Consider the following 17639-nt stretch of genomic DNA (forward strand, 5'->3'; position numbering starts at 1 on the left):
AGCTGTCTGTCAGCTGACAGGCTGACTTTCACCAAAATGAACAGACAATGGATAGACTCATCATATACATGTCAGTTACATGACAAATTTAGTGCAATTTGCAAGTCCAAGATGGTTTGGAGATCTGCGGAGAGGAATCTCACCACCTCTTGCGGGTGCCATCATTTGGAAGGCAAGCCCTGGGCTCAGTGGGTGAGAGCAAGCGCAGGATAATCGTCGTTTGGCCTGGCGGCCACTGCCTCTTCCACTGTTGACAGGGCTGGCGCTGCAGTCCAGACCAGGAGCCAGGACACCTCCACATCTGCCTCTGACACTTTGGGGAGTTCACCCTTATCCTCACCTTTTCCTGCCATTTCTCCTTTTGCCCGCGCCATCATGCGCCTCTTCCCAGCAACTCCCCATCTCCCAAGCCTTTCATTTCATGCTAAAGTACAGCGCAACCCACCCACATGCCCAAGGCTTCAACGGCCTCATCTCAAGAAATCTGGCCCAGGAGATGTTGGAATCCCGGCTGGGGGACACTCTGCCCTTTTTGGGCAGAGTGTCTACTGCGCCACCGCACTGTGCCGTCCACACCAGCACTTTCCCCCAAACATGAGGCGGTCCCTAAATTCAGCGCTTAGCCCTAAAGTTCCATGTGACCAGTTACGAATGGACAAGTGCATGCGGACAGGGACGCTACCTTTCAATTTGGGCACAGTGGTTGAATGTAGTTGAGGCGTGGACCGGGTCGCAAAATGTGGTGGCCTGACTTGTCTCCCCACACAACATTCCTGGGAGGAGGGCTGAAACACCACCCTCCTCCGCTGTTAAATTGACCCCAGCTACGAGCTGGAAACGCTGCAACACTGGTGTGGGGAGACGTCAGCGGGCCGTGCTGAAGCTCATCAGCTTGGGAGCCAGACAGCACACTGCCTACAAAGTGAGTCATGCCATCCTCGATGAGACGGCAATGTGGTTTTTGCCACTGCACCTGGGCCCAGGCATGTTGTCATGTGTGATAATGGCCGTAACCTGGGATTGGCTCTGTAGCTTGGCAGCCTGCAACATATTCCATGCCTGGGCCACGTTTTTAACTCATTGCTGCTAATCTTTTGAAAAAGGTACCCCAATGTTCCTGAGCTACTGGTGAAAGTGTGGCGCTTGTGCGGATAGTTTTTAAAGTGTATAGTTGCCGCTGCTAGCCTCTATGCACTCCTACAACGCCTGTACCTGCTGGAACAACGGCTGTTGTGCGACGTCTCCACACTGCTGGCACTAAACATATCATGTGTTGAGCAGAGTGTGTGAGCAGCACAGACCTTTGATGTAGTTCCAACTCCAAAACCCTCGGGTTCGTCAAAGTCAACTCCCTCAGTTGCTCAACCATGAGTGGCCATGGGTGGCAGACTTATGTGAAATCCCATCCCATCCATTGCACTGGACACGAAACATTAGCATGCGCTCAGCACAACTTCGGATATGGCAGATGCGTTAAGCAGGGTGCAGGGTACAACACAGACCAGGCCCGAGCACCAGGAACAGGTGTTAGAAATACTGCAGCATCTGCCATTTCCTTCCAATTTTGGGGTTTTGGACCCGCCACCGACTTGTCTGGACCTAAGTGGGGATCATGAGACACAGTTGCCATCAAGGCAAGCTGTGGTCATGTGCGTTTTGCAGTAAGGGGGCAGTGCGCAATTGGAAGAGGAGTTGGTGGATGACGAGGCCACCGACCCCACATGGACAGGGGTGATGTCTAGGGGCTAAAGCAGTGTAGATGTAGAGGGAAGCTAAATCAACAAAAAACCTGGGTAGAAGCAAAGGCATAAACTGGGGTGATGTTTAGGGGTGAAAGCAGAGTAGATGTGGAGGGAAGCTAAGCAGCAAAAACAGTGGGTAGAAGCAAAGGCATGCAAAACTCTACCCTGTTGGAAGACTTATTCCTAGGTCTGGAACACGTTAATGGCCCCCCTGGACAAATTACTGCCACTCAGGGGCCTAGTGTCACCAGGAGGGACAAGTATAGGCGCATGTTGTGGGAATACCTGGCCGACACCAGCTCTGTCCTCTCCGATCCCTCTGTGCTCTACAGCCTAAACTTATTTTCTCATCTTTTTTTCTGAACTGCACATCTCTTGCCTACTTCCTTTGGGATCTTAGAAATGGTGGTCCACTTCCACAGATGGTAACTTCAATAGACAGTGTAACGGGAGTAGCTGAGGGATCGCTGTCTTAACCACTTTTTGGCACAAAATTAACTTCCAAAGCCAAATATGGTGCAAGTATATGATGCAAGGACACCTACACACCTATCTCTGACACATTGGGGAGTTCACCCTCATGCGCCCTTTTGGCCTGCACCATCATGCGCCTCTTCCCAGCCACTCCACATTTCCCAAGCTTTTCATTGCAGGCAGAAGTACAATACAACCCACCCCCATGCCCAAGCCTGTAACAGCCTCATCGATAAACTGCTGGCCCTGGAGATGTTGGTGTTTGTTTATGCTTCTGGAGACCCAGGCCTTCCGTCAGCAGATGGCAGCTGGGGCACCTCCCTATGCTGGGCCTAGCCGTTACTACTTCTCTTGGTGTGCTGTCTCTGCCTTGCGCCTGCATGTGTCCCATAACATCAGTCGGGCCCAGAGCTCTGCGCTTTGCTGCAAGGTCCACTTGACCACCGACACATGGACAAGCGCCTGTGGTCAGGGATGCTGCAGTGCTTATCTTTAATGACAGGCAGGGTGAATGTGGTGGAGTCTGTTCCCCGGGTGCAAACTGGGGTGGCCTATCTCCTCTCCCAGGCCAAAATTCATGGCAGGAGTAGACTGAAACCCTACGAAGCTGCAACCTCCACCCCAGCTACTAGCGGAAAACACTGTAACACTGGCATGGGGAGATGTCAGCAGGCCGTGCTGAAACTGATCAGCTTGGGGGACAGACAGCACAGTGCCTCCGAGGTCAGGGATGCCATCCTGGCTGAGATGGCTTTTTTTTTTCCCTGCTACACCTGGGGCCTGGCATTTTTGCGCCTGTGATAATGGCTGGAACCTGGTAGCAGATCTGGAGCTTGCCAGACTCAAACACGGTCCACGCATGGCCCACGTTTTCCAACTTGTTGGTGCCATGTTTCTTTGAAACCTACACCATTGTGCCTGATATACAGGTCAAAGTGGGGCCATTTTCGTAAGTGAGAACTAGCCTCTGCTAGGCAGAAAACATTCAGAGCACACTCCTCTCATCTTCGCACCGTTGGCTGGCGGAGGAAGACGAGGGGGTTGGAGTGGCATCTGATGTCCCTATCCCACACGAGGCTAGAGGGTGCACTTCAGTGCATCCCATTGCTTCACCACAAATGGTGTGAAGGGGAGTGGAAAATGGAGGAAATGGAGAGTGACCCTTACAGTTGGGGCCAGCAAAGGCATGCCAAGTAACACACTGGCACACATGGCTGACTTCATCTTGGGTTGCTTTTCAACACATATTTCACATCATGAAGAACAAATAATACTGGATTTTTTCAAGCCTCGAACCCCGGTCTAGGTCTAATGTCTGTTCCTTTCTTATATTAGGGGAGAGGGAAAAAAAATTACTTCAGTGATACGTTTAGCGTACATAGACTGACTATTAATGTGTATCCCACTTAGTGTTGTTAGGGTTACACACCGTCACAACCTGGCTAAAGCTTCTATAGCTGTTAATAAAGTCAACATAACTTTACGGTATCCAAAAAGACAGCTGGTACCGACAGAGAGCAAAACAAATGTCACCCAAAGCTGTGAGCTCTGAACACCCACAGTGACTTTGGCGTCATCATCATTATAAGGGAGCGGGTGGTAATAAATAACTTGGCAGTGCCTAAAACCCAAAAAGCTTATACAACTATATTTACATTAAGATACACAAATGAAACTTTTCAGTAGCATGTCATGAGACAAGCTGATAAGCTCTTCCTTTGTGCAGTGCTATTTGAAAGTTAAACGCTGCCTTTATTTTAATTCTGGAGAAGGTGCAGACATTAGATTTAGAACATGTTGTCTTCATTGTCCAAATCCTCTATATAGGTAACGTGTTTTTCGGGCCGAGCTGTCTGGGAACGAGCTGGTGCAGCACTGACAACCTGGGTGAATATGGCAAGAGCCTGAGATGTAGGGTGAATGAATCCCCAAATTATTTGTGGAATTCCCAGTGAGACAATGGCACTGTATACCAGTAGCAAAAATTGTGGGTGCACGTAACCCCAATATATTCTTTGAATTCCCAGTCAGACAATGGCACTGTATAGCAGTAGCAAAAATTGTGGGTGCACATAACCCCAATATATTCTTTGAATTCCCAGTGAGACAATGGCACTGTATACCAGTAGCAAAAATTGTGGGTGCACGTAACCCCCATATATTCTTTGAATTCCCAGTCAGACAATGGCACTGTATACCAGTAGTAAAAATAGTGGGTGCACATAACCCCAATATATTCTTTGAATTCCCAGTCAGACAATGGCACTGTATAGCAGTAGCAAAAATTGTGGGTGCACATAACCCCAATATATTCTTTGAATTCCCAGTCAGACAATGGCACTGTATAGCAGTAGCAAAAATTGTGGGTGCACGTAACCCCCATATATTCTTTGAATTCCCAGTCAGACAATGGCACTATATACCAGTAGTAAAAATTGTGGGTGCACGTAACCCCAATATATTCTTTGAATTCCCAGTCAGACAATGGCACTGTATACCAGTATTAAAAATTGTGGGTGCACATAACCCCCATATATTCTTTGAATTCCCAGTCAGACAATGGCACTATATACCAGTAGTAAAAATTGTGGGTGCACATAACCCCCATATATTCTTTGAATTCCCAGTCAGACAATGGCACTGTATAGCAGTAGCAAAAATTGTGGGTGCACATAACCCCCATATATTCTTTGAATTCCCAGTCAGACAATGGCACTGTATACCAGTAGTAAAAATTGTGGGTGCACATAACCCCAATATATTCTTTGAATTCCCAGTGAGACAATGGCACTGTATAGCAGTAGCAAAAATTGTGGGTGCACATAACCCCCATATATTCTTTGAATTCCCAGTCAGACAATGGCACTGTATACCAGTAGTAAAAATTGTGGGTGCACGTAACCCCCATATATTCTTTGAATTCCCAGTCAGACAATGGCACTGTATACCAGTAGTAAAAATTGTGGGTGCACGTAACCCCCATATATTCTTTGAATTCCCAGTGAGACAATGGAACTGTATAGCAGTAGCAAAAATTGTGGGTGCACGTAACCCCCATATATTCTTTGAATTCCCAGTCAGACAATGGCACTGTATACCAGTAGTAAAAATTGTGGGTGCACATAACCCCAATATATTCTTTGAATTCCCAGTGAGACAATGGCACTGTATACCAGTAGTAAAAATTGTGGGTGCACATAACCCCCATATATTCTTTGAATTCCCAGTCAGACAATGGCACTATATACCAGTAGTAAAAATTGTGGGTGCACATAACCCCCATATATTCTTTGAATTCCCAGTCAGACAATGGCACTGTATAGCAGTAGCAAAAATTGTGGGTGCACATAACCCCCATATATTCTTTGAATTCCCAGTCAGACAATGGCACTGTATACCAGTAGTAAAAATTGTGGGTGCACATAACCCCAATATATTCTTTGAATTCCCAGTGAGACAATGGCACTGTATAGCAGTAGCAAAAATTGTGGGTGCACATAACCCCCATATATTCTTTGAATTCCCAGTCAGACAATGGCACTGTATACCAGTAGTAAAAATTGTGGGTGCACGTAACCCCCATATATTCTTTGAATTCCCAGTCAGACAATGGCACTGTATACCAGTAGTAAAAATTGTGGGTGCACGTAACCCCAATATATTCTTTGAATTCCCAGTCAGACAATGGCACTGTATACCAGTATTAAAAATTGTGGGTGCACATAACCCCCATATATTCTTTGAATTCCCAGTCAGACAATGGCACTATATACCAGTAGTAAAAATTGTGGGTGCACATAACCCCCATATATTCTTTGAATTCCCAGTCAGACAATGGCACTGTATAGCAGTAGCAAAAATTGTGGGTGCACGTAACCCCCATATATTCTTTGAATTCCCAGTCAGACAATGGCACTATATACCAGTAGTAAAAATTGTGGGTGCACATAACCCCCATATATTCTTTGAATTCCCAGTGAGACAATGGAACTGTATAGCAGTAGCAAAAATTGTGGGTGCACGTAACCCCCATATATTCTTTGAATTCCCAGTCAGACAATGGCACTATATACCAGTAGTAAAAATTGTGGGTGCACATAACCCCCATATATTCTTTGAATTCCCAGTGAGACAATGGAACTGTATAGCAGTAGCAAAAATTGTGGGTGCACGTAACCCCCATATATTCTTTGAATTCCCAGTCAGACAATGGCACTGTATACCAGTAGTAAAAATTGTGGGTGCACATAACCCCAATATATTCTTTGAATTCCCAGTGAGACAATGGCACTGTATAGCAGTAGCAAAAATTGTGGGTGCACGTAACCCCCATATATTCTTTGAATTCCCAGTCAGACAATGGCACTGTATACCAGTATAAAAATTGTGGGTGCACATAACCCCAATATATTCTTTGAATTCCCAGTCAGACAATGGCACTGTATAGCAGTAGCAAAAATTGTGGGTGCACGTAACCCCCATATATTCTTTGAATTCCCAGTCAGACAATAGCACTGTATACCAGTAGTAAAAATTGTGGGTGCACATAACCCCAATATATTCTTTGAATTCCCAGTGAGACAATGGCACTGTATAGCAGTAGCAAAAATTGTGGGTGCACATAACCCCCATATATTCTTTGAATTCCCAGTCAGACAATGGCACTGTATACCAGTAGTAAAAATTGTGGGTGCACATAACCCCCATATATTCTTTGAATTCCCAGTCAGACAATGGCACTGTATACCAGTAGTAAAAATTGTGGGTGCACATAACCCCAATATATTCTTTGAATTCCCAGTCAGACAATGGCACTGTATACCAGTATTAAAAATTGTGGGTGCACATAACCCCCATATATTCTTTGAATTCCCAGTCAATGGCACTATATACCAGTAGTAAAAATTGTGGGTGGACATAACCCCCATATATTCTTTGAATTCCCAGTGAGACAATGGAACTGTATAGCAGTAGCAAAAATTGTGGGTGCACGTAACCCCCATATATTCTTTGAATTCCCAGTCAGACAATGGCACTATATACCAGTAGTAAAAATTGTGGGTGCACATAACCCCAATATATTCTTTGAATTCCCAGTGAGACAATGGCACTGTATAGCAGTAGCAAAAATTGTGGGTGCACGTCACCCCAATATATTCTTTGAATTCCCAGTCAGACAATGGCACTATATACCAGTAGCAAAAATTGTGGGTGTATATAGCCCCAATCCTATTGCTAGGGGACTTGCAGGGTATTTCTGGGGTGAAGGTGTGGGGGCACACCGTTGGAACGGGTATCGGGGGTATATATCGGGTATACGGGAATACACTGACAGTGTATTCCATTCAGGATCCTGGGAAAGCTGGGTTGCGGCGATTGAGCCCGTCAGTGCCACGTTACACTGACAAGCTTCTCCCTGGAATTTAGCTCTTACAAGAGCTGTTGTGGTTGTCTTCTCCTTCCTATCTAGCCTGTCCCTGCCTACCCAGAATCTAACCTCTAGCTAACTGGATGGAAACCTCCGTCCCCGGTGAATTGCAAGCTCAGAATGACGCGAAGCTGGGCGTCGCTGTTCTTTTAAATTAGAGGTCACATGTTTTCGGCAGCCAATGGGTTTTGCCTACTTTTTTCAACGTCACCGGTGTCGTAGTTCCTGTCCCACCTACCCTGCGCTGTTATTGGAGCAAAAAAGGCGCCAGGGAAGGTGGGAGGGGAATCGAGTAATGGCGCACTTTACCACGCGGTGTTCGATTCGATACGAACATGCCGAACAGCCTAATATCCGATCGAACATGAGTTCGATAGAACACTGTTCGCTCATCTCTAAAAACTACAACTCCCATATATTAAATATTTTACCATTTTTTGCTTCAAAATGTTTTTTTCCCTATTTTCCTCCTCTAAAACCTACGTGCGTCTTATAGTCCGAAAAATACGGTACATCATTGTTCTCCAAGATGTTTGGAACATTTTCCCTGCTGAGTTCCAAGTGTTCCGTGAACAGTTGATGCAAAAGGCAGTCACACCAGTTATTTGGATTTCTTTTTTGTTCATTTATTTAATTTTGCTCATTGACAGATAAACTATTAGCGCTTCTATTTCTAAGAGCAGCCTTTTTCCGAATGTCATTATCCCTACGGAAACACTATAAGAACTTCCTATATACTTCCCATCCCTTTTGTAGCCATTCTTGGTTTTGGCTCAAAATGGCACAGCAAAATCTGCCACAAAAAACCCTGTTACCACAATGTAGGGCCTCAGTCTTCTAGACCTATCTCTGGGGCCTATACATAAGTGCAGACTGGGATACCCCAGTGCACCCACAGAAGTAGCCACAGAGCTGGCCCAGTGCTCATGTACTGACTTCTGGATATTAGTGACCTGAGACATAACCATATGCCTGCCCAGAATCAGTAACATCTCTGACATTGCCCCTGACAGGCAGAAAATGGAGCAAGCTGTGTTTACCCAGTGTTTAACATCAAGATAGTTGTGTAGCCTAAGAAATGATTTTGTCTCGATGAATCCCAGACCCGTCCTGCACACTTCAAAGTTACTGAAGGTCATCGCCAATGGCAAGGTCATGCTGTCTGATAAACTGAAAGTCTAGTCATTTGTAGACTTACAACAGCATAATATGTCATTTTTCCAAATATGTTAAGGTTATCACAAGGTCTCCATGTATCAGGCACAGACTGATCCTCCTTCACTTTATTAACAACATTCTATTGTGTTTAGGAAGTCGGGGGAATTAGAAGAAGTCATTAGAATCTTACAAGCCGATGACTGATGACTTGCAGCCTTTGAGGATCTCCAAGAGTTTAGTACTAGGGGGAGTCATTAAGAACTATCAAGCTAGCCAGTGAAAGGCCTGCAGAGCGTATAGAGTGGAGAATTCTACAAAGAGTATAAATATAGGATACTGTAACTCGTAGCTCATAAAAGGAGCACATAAGAGACAATTGGCAAATGGCACTCACATCTCTAGCTTTAGATGTACAGTAAGGTTATTCTAAGCACCATTGATGAATATTCATTACAAGTCATTCATAAGAGGTATAGCCGGAGAATACGGTCGTACGTGACCATAGAAGATAAACCAGTGTGTTTGAAAGAATCACTGTAACCTTGAGACAAGTGTCTCTAATACCCAAAAGTGTTGCTATAGGGTTGGATAAAAAGAATAAAAAAAAGTTGTCCTTCTAATGCCATTTTGAAGATTTTGTCTCTTTAAGCGCAAAAGAGTATGTTACATGTAAGGAATAATTCTGAAACCTCAGGGAAACATGACTGTGGGGTCTGTCAGATAGGCATATCTATATGGAGTATTGTTCCCTAGTTGTGTGCATTCAGGGGGGATTCATGAAGACCAGCGTTGACTTCATATCTCCTGTGCTAGTGGAGGATGGGGTAGGGGTTTGTGGAGGTATGCACGTGATTTATGACAAATCACACTGCTCCTCATGGTTCAGCCTTCGGGGGACTGTGCGCCTGACTAAAATCTATGCCAGTTCAGAAGCTACTGTACAATTCAGGCTTCATTTATGCCAGTCTTATGATAAATCTGGCAGCCAGTGGCCACGCTACTAATTTGCTCTTGACACGCCCCTTTGTTAGGAAGTGGCGAGGTCTGCGTAAGAACAATAGTTGTGTCAAGTTTTGTTGCAAGATGCCATTTAAAAAGTTACAGAAATAGCGAAAACAATAATAAATCTTCCCAAAGAGTCTGGCGCATATGGTAGTCCATGAAGACTGTGCTACAAAACCATACAGGCTAGTGTGCATTAGTCCAAAGTAGAGGAATGGGAATAAACTGGTTTCAGCCACAGTATTACAAGTACAACAGCGTCCTAGTCAAACACAGTAGTAAATTCTGAAATACATAAGTACATATAATATATATATATATATATATATATATATATATATATATTATAATATATAAAAAAAAAATTCTTGTTAACAAATAGTAAAGCTTGGAAAGCGTAGTGAAAGTAAACAGAAGCAAAAACTAGATTTCTTTGCTCATAGCATTTGCCAATCCGCAGTATATACTTGATCCTAACCCAAGAAATCTTGCAGACAATAGAGCCATTAATTTCCTTCAGTTTTTGGACTGCCAGTCAGCTATGGAGGTTGGTGTACATCATGCCTAGTCTTCTATTGCAAACAGAGTAGTGGGGGAGCTGCTGCTGCATCCAGGTGCCTTACAGCAAGCGACAGATTAGGTTTACAAAAGGTTTTGGGCCTAGGCTTTGCATCAGGGTGTTCTCTAAATGTGTATGTCCAATGGCGATCGGTATACAAGCGTGAGCCAAGAGTTGCAGGCAATGGCATATGTATAGATTGTGTATATATATACTTATACATATATGTATGAGACATTTCCTCATTTTTTAATTCCATTGTGTCTAATTCTGATATGATCCTCTTTTACCTATGGATTATTTCTATGTACTTTCTAATAACAAGTGTGTGTTGTGCAATGCGATTCTTTTTGCAGCATTCCTCGGAGTGACGTGCCAAGGTCATGTTGCTATCATGGCTTCTACATTTGAAAATGTCCAGTTCTCATAAGGAATGTGTTCATGACCTCTGAATAATATTCATAGAAATGGTTCATCATTGCAAAGTAAATTCTGTGATCCCATATAAATATTCATTTGGTTAAATATATTCTACTGTGCAAAGGCTTTAGGCAGGTGTGGAAAAAAACTTTTGCGTCTGCCACTGTATGTCGCAGCGGGTTATCCAGTGGTGATTCTGCAGTAACTACAACACATGTGGCCTCGGCCTCAAATAGATTTTTCACCTGTGATAAGATATTGGCCCACATTTGCAACTAGAAAGTGGGCAAAAATGCACCTTGGCTTGTGCACTGTGGCACATCTCAGCCTCTGCCCTCTTGTAAGCCACAATAGGCAGAGCGGGACGTGAATCTGCCAGAAAAATGGCATGAATTATACCATGAGTCTATGCCAGGCCTGGTCGTACAGAAATCTGCAACCAGGCGTATCTTCATGCGCTAGAATTACTAAGAGGCTCCAGCCTCCAGCGAGTTGTGTGCCTGGTAGGGAGTGAATTAGGACTGATGGAAGGATCGTCAGTTTTAATAAATTCCTCCCATTGTTGTATCTAGCATGAGAGGTAAACATTTCAGTTGTCATTGCTGAATGTCTGTTCTCTATTTTCCCCTTCCTAGAATGCTTCTCAGACCCTTGGATCCTGAAGATATTTTTCATCATCTTTACAGCAACTTTCTTGATCGGGTTTCTTTCTATACTTCTAGTTAGAGTTAGTATTTTACAATGCAGTAACAACAGGAGGACCTCTTCATCTGACTACAGGGTGCCCACATCAATGAAGGTGAGGACTCTCCAGCACTCTCTACACCAGTTTTTAATGGCGGTCACATGTCCTTTTTCAGACCAGTGGGTGTAGTCGCACGTCTGTTTTTAAACTGACAGTGAATAACATCCGTTAAACATAGGACATGTCCTATCTTTGGTCGTTTCCACGTCATGTGGTTACTTGTGAACTAGTTTTTGTTCTCCATGTGGGCGGGAACCTTTTTAGTTTCTCTGAGAAATACAAAAAGGTTACTGCCCACATGGAGAATCAGAGCTGGTGTACATATAACCTTCCTGGGGCCGTATCTTTTCAATGGGTGGACAGATTTAAAAAAGAAAAACATCAAGTTGAGCGGGGCACCACAATAATTAAATGATGCATAGTATTTAGCATTTTGCACTTGGTGATAGGTCCCCCTTTAAAAATAGATCAGTGGGTTGGCTCAACAAAAAAGACCAATCAGGTTCAATTTTTTTATGGACAGTAAGGCTCGGTTCACATCTGCATTTGGGTTTTCGTTCGGGGAGTCTGCTGTATTATACTATACACATATCAAAAATGGACATTAAAGAGGACCTTTCATGGTTTGGGGCACAGGCAGTTCTATATACTACTGGAAAGCCGACAGTGCGCTGAACTCAGTACACTGTCGGCTTTCCAGCAGTATATAGAACTGCCTGTGCCCAAATACATGAAAGGTCCTCTTTAAGGCTGGGGCCTCACATGGTGTAAGCGTATTATGGATAGATTGCGGTTTTTCCCACAGCACTTACTTGCTGTGACTCACTACGGTTTTTTTTTCCATGTTCCTGTGTATGAGGTCTAAGGGACCGTTCACATGTAAGAGAATTTAGAGGAATTTGAGGCAGTTTTTTCCCTTGAATTCCTCTCTATTTTCTGTCCTGGGCTTTTAATTGTATTAATAAGTCCCATATCATCTGCGGCTCATTCAGAATATCTTACATCACAGGTTCTCTGACGAATAAGCCAAAGAATCTGCAGCAACATCCAGAGCCATGCTTAATTTTTCAATGTCCTGAATGCTACATGAGGCAGATTCAGGACAGAATTTAGAGCTGACTTTGAGGTGGAATCCAACTGAAAATGAGCTGTAAATGTCTCTGTGTGAACTTACCCTTAGGCTGTCTCATAGTAATCTTTTCTTCCCCACAGGATAAGAACGGCCTGCACAGTGTGTACTCAAGGACAGTAACATATACTCGGGAAAAACCAGAAGACATTAATATCGGCATTGGAAAACTGGCAGTACATGAAGCGTTCAAGTACAAGTTTTAAGAACATGCTTGCTTTAGGTGACCCACATCACCCTTGTGGTTTGCATTCTGTGACTTTTATGCCCTTTGCTATTAGACATTTTATAGAAATTTTTTTAGATTGCAATTAATGTCATAAATGGGCAGGGCCTGTTTATTCAGCACATGCCAACACACAAACCATCAGAATGGATGCCATAGCAAAACACTAATGGTAACAAGGCATTGTGACATTCTGCACGTGATGGCGCAAAGTGATCAATTTTTACTACATTGTGATTTTTTAAATTTTTTTTTGCTCATCTTGTATAGATTTGGGAATTGACCTAACTACATAGTTATTATTTAGCTGCTCTAATAGATTGATGTGCGTTACTACTGTACGGTACAAGGTCTGAATGTAGCACTTTATTGTTTGATTTTTTTGTATGTTTTATACAAAGCACTGATTACACTTTAGCTAGATTTTATGTGCACTCCACAGAGAGGTTTGTAACCTTGTCCTAATGCAGATGCAGCAGAGCTGAGTTTGTCATTTGGCCCAAAGCTTTGCTATATTGTTGATGCACAAATGTAACAAATGACACATATAGCTCTGCTACATCTGTAGGCACGAAAACATAAACAACTTGCGAGTGCTTAACTGCTGCAAGGGAAAAAAAATGTAGGCGACTTTCATTAATTCACTTGTGACTCTGCTTAAGAAAGTACTGTAACTGGGTTTTATCTCATATGGAAACTTCTACGCAAAATAGGTCACTAACCAAGTTTAATAATAAAAGTGGCCACTTTTTTATGCGTTAACAGCTTCAAGCTGGGTTCACACTAGTGCTTGAACTCCCCCATAACCAACTTATGGGGTCCGCGGGTAACCGCTTTTTAAGCAGGTTAGCTTTCTGTTTTTCAGGTCCCCAAGCAGACCTGAAGAACAGAAAGCTGGACACTAGTGTGAACTTAGCATAAACTAGACTAGAAATGGTTAAATCTAAACTTGGAGGTATAGCTAGCCCGAATTAAATAACCTAACAAACTAAGGCTGGGGTCACATCTCTGTTTGGAGACTCAGTCTCAGTGACCACTGAAAATGGCCAGATAAAAAAGTGGCTATATTTCAGGAATTCGGGGAAAATACTCGATTTCTTCCAGTTGTACTTTTATTGCTTATGAATTGTGTGAGATTAGGAAAACTGTGTATGAAGTTTAGTATCAGCGTACCTCCAACTTTAGTATGACTCTTAACTTAGACATAGTAGTGGCAACCTTTAGTGTGATATGACAGTAATAACAATAACTGTACATGTAATATCTCAAAAAAATCACCATATTGGGTACAAATGTTCAGTGGACTGAATTGTCTGTGTGACTGCTGTAAATGAAAATGATTACGTCATTTCGGCAAAACTTGCTCCAGCTATGGCCGACTTTAGTGTATTATTAAGCAGTTACTCTCTGGATTCTTTGGTAACTTGGTGTCACATACTGTTTATCTCTGTTGTCCTTGCCCTTATTATATTTGAACACTAAACAGGTTTATCCTATGTAATGCAATAGACAAAGTGTATATTGGAGTTTACACAAGGGACCCCTTAACTTTTGTAACAGGTGGTAGCAGGCTACAGTATTATACGTGAAACAGATGAAAATGTTTAAACGTTTTATTTGATATTACATTATAGAGAATCTTACCAGTTTTACGCTGCCCGAGATGTCAGAGACCCTGTGGTGACAAAGACTCTGCTCCCATTGGTAATGGCTGTATCACTTGCCAGTGTTCTTACTGTTGTCTCCACAAAGCGGTGCTTACCACTGCTGAGGAGGTACGCTAGTCCTCTCCATACTGTCCAGACATTTTCCTTCTACATATGTGATACTGATACGTTCAGGCTCTCCCACCCTCTGCTGATTGACAACTTTCTATGAATATCATGCATAGGGAGAAGGCTGTCAATCAGCGGAGGGTGGACAGGGAGAGACTGCCAGCTCTGTGCCCACGTTTATGAAATCCTTTGTGAGTGATGGAATCCGAGTCTTTGTCATTACTTTTTGCATTCCTCAAAAAAGCTGAGGAAACATGCAAACAATTCTGGCGCATCTTTTTTTAGAACTCTGCAATGTTTTTTCTGTATTATTCCTCCTGGAAATGTTTGGATACATAGTCAGCTGTACAATGCTAGGTGGGAATCGGGGTCTGACAGTGCCAGGATGTAGGGACACCCCTTTAGACAAGGGATAAGGTAACATCCAGTTGTCATAAATACTCAGGAGGAATAATATAGGAACAACATAACACAGAGACCCTGCAAAAAGTACCCTAGAATAGTTAAATCTTGGGTAATACAAGTATTTAATATAATAGACTTGTCACGAGAGGTGACGGGTCCTGCCATAATGTTAAAGGTGCACAATTTCTTTAATGAAATTCATGTTAAAGGGCTTGTCCAGGAATTGGAGCAATCTGTCAGGAGGTGGGGGAGGTGTCAAATAAAAAAATGAAGCATACCCTGTCCCCAACTGTTGTCCATTTGGTCTTTCATTGGTGCCTGTATCCCACATGTCCTCACAGATCTCACCGGTTCCTTACCCGTGACTGTTGTGGATGCTGATTGGGTAGAGAGGTGGTGGTCTGTCATCCGGGCACCAGTGGCAGACAACAGAGAGCGGACGATAGGTGAGTATGCTTTATTTTTTATTTCACACATCCTGACGGGTTGCTGCAATTCCCTTTAATGAACTGGCGACCTTATAGTAAACTTTACAGAATGCCATATCCAACAAAACATGACTTTTTAATAATGCCAGAGTTGCACTACCAATATACCGTATGTAAAATAGGTTGTATATTTGGATTTCAATATTAGCGTACTACCCTGAGCCCGGTGCCGGTGCGGCTGTGTTCAGAGTACCATTGATGCTAGATGCCTACTGTATATTACTGATGACAAGTAGCTGAGATATATGCAGTTACATAACGTTTTGTTGTGCCAGGGATTTTGCACTCACATTAATGCCAGTAATGTAGTAAAGACAATGGCAAATGTCAGATATAAGATTGTTACTAAAATAACTAAAGTACTAAAGTACCAACGATACATGCTGACCAGGGCCCGGAGCTAGATGTATTACCTTGGTGCCCAATACCAGTATGTGATGTCTCCTCTATCTCCTCCTTTTATAATAACATTGCTCAGATTCTGATCTCTATTCTATAGAGTAAAGACAGGGGAGACTTTACAAAAAATTAGGCTTGATGCTGGTCTTGTATAGTGGGTGACGGACTCCCCCTTCTGATGGGGTTCAGTTACAGTTGTACGTCTGGTTGTTTGATTTTTAGTTTCTTACAGTACAGGTTTTATGTATTCAGAAGAAGGCACAATCTGTTGTCACTCCTCCTCTGTTGGTACATGAAGAATATGTTCCCTATTATGGAAACATGTCTTAAAGGGAGCCTCTCCGATGATTCATCTCTAAATAACTCCCAGCACTTGGTATGACTCTATGCTACATGTATACAGACATTTTTGCTGAGAAAATGAACTTTAATCCATGTAAATTAGGTTGGCAATGCCTCAAGGGCAGTCCCAATCCTGTATAGTGCTCACAAGCCATGCAAATTCACAGCACTCCATGCAAAGGACTGCGGTGACTTTGGAAAAGATGGCCACTATCTATAGAGGAGGGTGTTAGGAAGGTCTTGCAAGCGAAACCCAAAGCCCTTGCCGGAATTGGGACAGCCATCATGGAAGTTGTCACCTAATCTGCATTTCTCAGCAATAAAGGTCTGAAAAGCCACAAAGATATCTGGAGACATCAACCAAGTGCCACACCAAGCACTGGGAAGTATTCGGTAGGAATAAATCATCTGACAGACTCACATTAAGTAAGTTACTAGAGGAGGGAATTTTAAAGAAAACACTTAAAACCAAAAAGGTCAATGGTTTTTGTAAAACCGGGGTGTACTGAGGGCCAAGCGGGGAGATGCAATGAAGCAATGCAAATGCAAGACTGATGTGACAGGGTAGCTAAAGGGGCCCTGGGAATGATCGGAGGACCACAAAGTTATCTCTGCAGATCTGCATAGAACCAATCAGTTACATACTAGTTCATTTCATGTTACTTAGCAGCCTAATGACATAGCATGGAAGCCAAATGGCATTATTATTGCACAGTTTTCCAAGAATTTAACCAAAAACAGGCCTCTTTTCATATTAGATTGGGGTGGTTTGTTTTTATGGGTTAATTTTAATATACTCAGGGAAAATAATTGTGGACACATATTGTGCCTTCTTTAGAGTACATACCCTGATGTCACTGATGAGTTACTTAAAAGCTATTAAAATAAGCACTTGAGTATATTCCATAAAAAGAACATTAAAAATATTCCAAATAATCTCTGTATTACCCAATGGCTTCACTTCCGGAAAATATTAATAATAAATACACCTAGACTTCTATTGTAGGACCGTTGTAAGGCCACACGTGGCAAAAGGCAGCTAAAAGAGGCTGCAAAAAGAATTGCACGGCTTTTCCTTTCATATATGCCTCCCCAACCCATATACATCTAAAGGGAAAACAAACATTTCCGCAGGTAAAACTAACGCATACGTTTCTGAAAGCATGGCTTTTCTGCAGCTTATTTTACCCCACTGTCTGGATTAGATTGAATGAGATTTCATCCACTTCGCTGGGGCTGTGAAACGTGGCTTTTTTCCATAACTTGTGGCCTTTAACCTTTAGAAGATAAAGGAATACTCAAGGCAAATCTATGCTTAGCTCAGAGCTGGATGAGACAGTGCTAGAT

The 17639-nt window shown here is 43.0% G+C and overlaps 1 protein-coding gene across 1 annotated transcript in view; it reads left to right on the plus strand.

Annotated features, from left to right (window-relative positions):
* Nucleotides 1–13630, plus strand: part of ITGB8 (integrin subunit beta 8) — a 97359-nt gene extending 83729 nt beyond the window's left edge. Inside the window, exons 13-14 of the mRNA XM_075271427.1 lie at nt 11419–11582; nt 12741–13630. Coding sequence (XP_075127528.1) covers nt 11419–11582; nt 12741–12863 — 287 coding nt within the window. The 3' untranslated portion in view covers nt 12864–13630. The remainder of the gene's footprint in view (nt 1–11418; nt 11583–12740) is intronic.
* Nucleotides 13631–17639: the final 4009 nt, after the last annotated feature.

The sequence above is a fragment of the Leptodactylus fuscus genome, chromosome 4, assembly GCF_031893055.1.
Source record: "Leptodactylus fuscus isolate aLepFus1 chromosome 4, aLepFus1.hap2, whole genome shotgun sequence".
In the NCBI taxonomy this organism is placed as follows: domain Eukaryota; kingdom Metazoa; phylum Chordata; class Amphibia; order Anura; family Leptodactylidae; genus Leptodactylus; species Leptodactylus fuscus.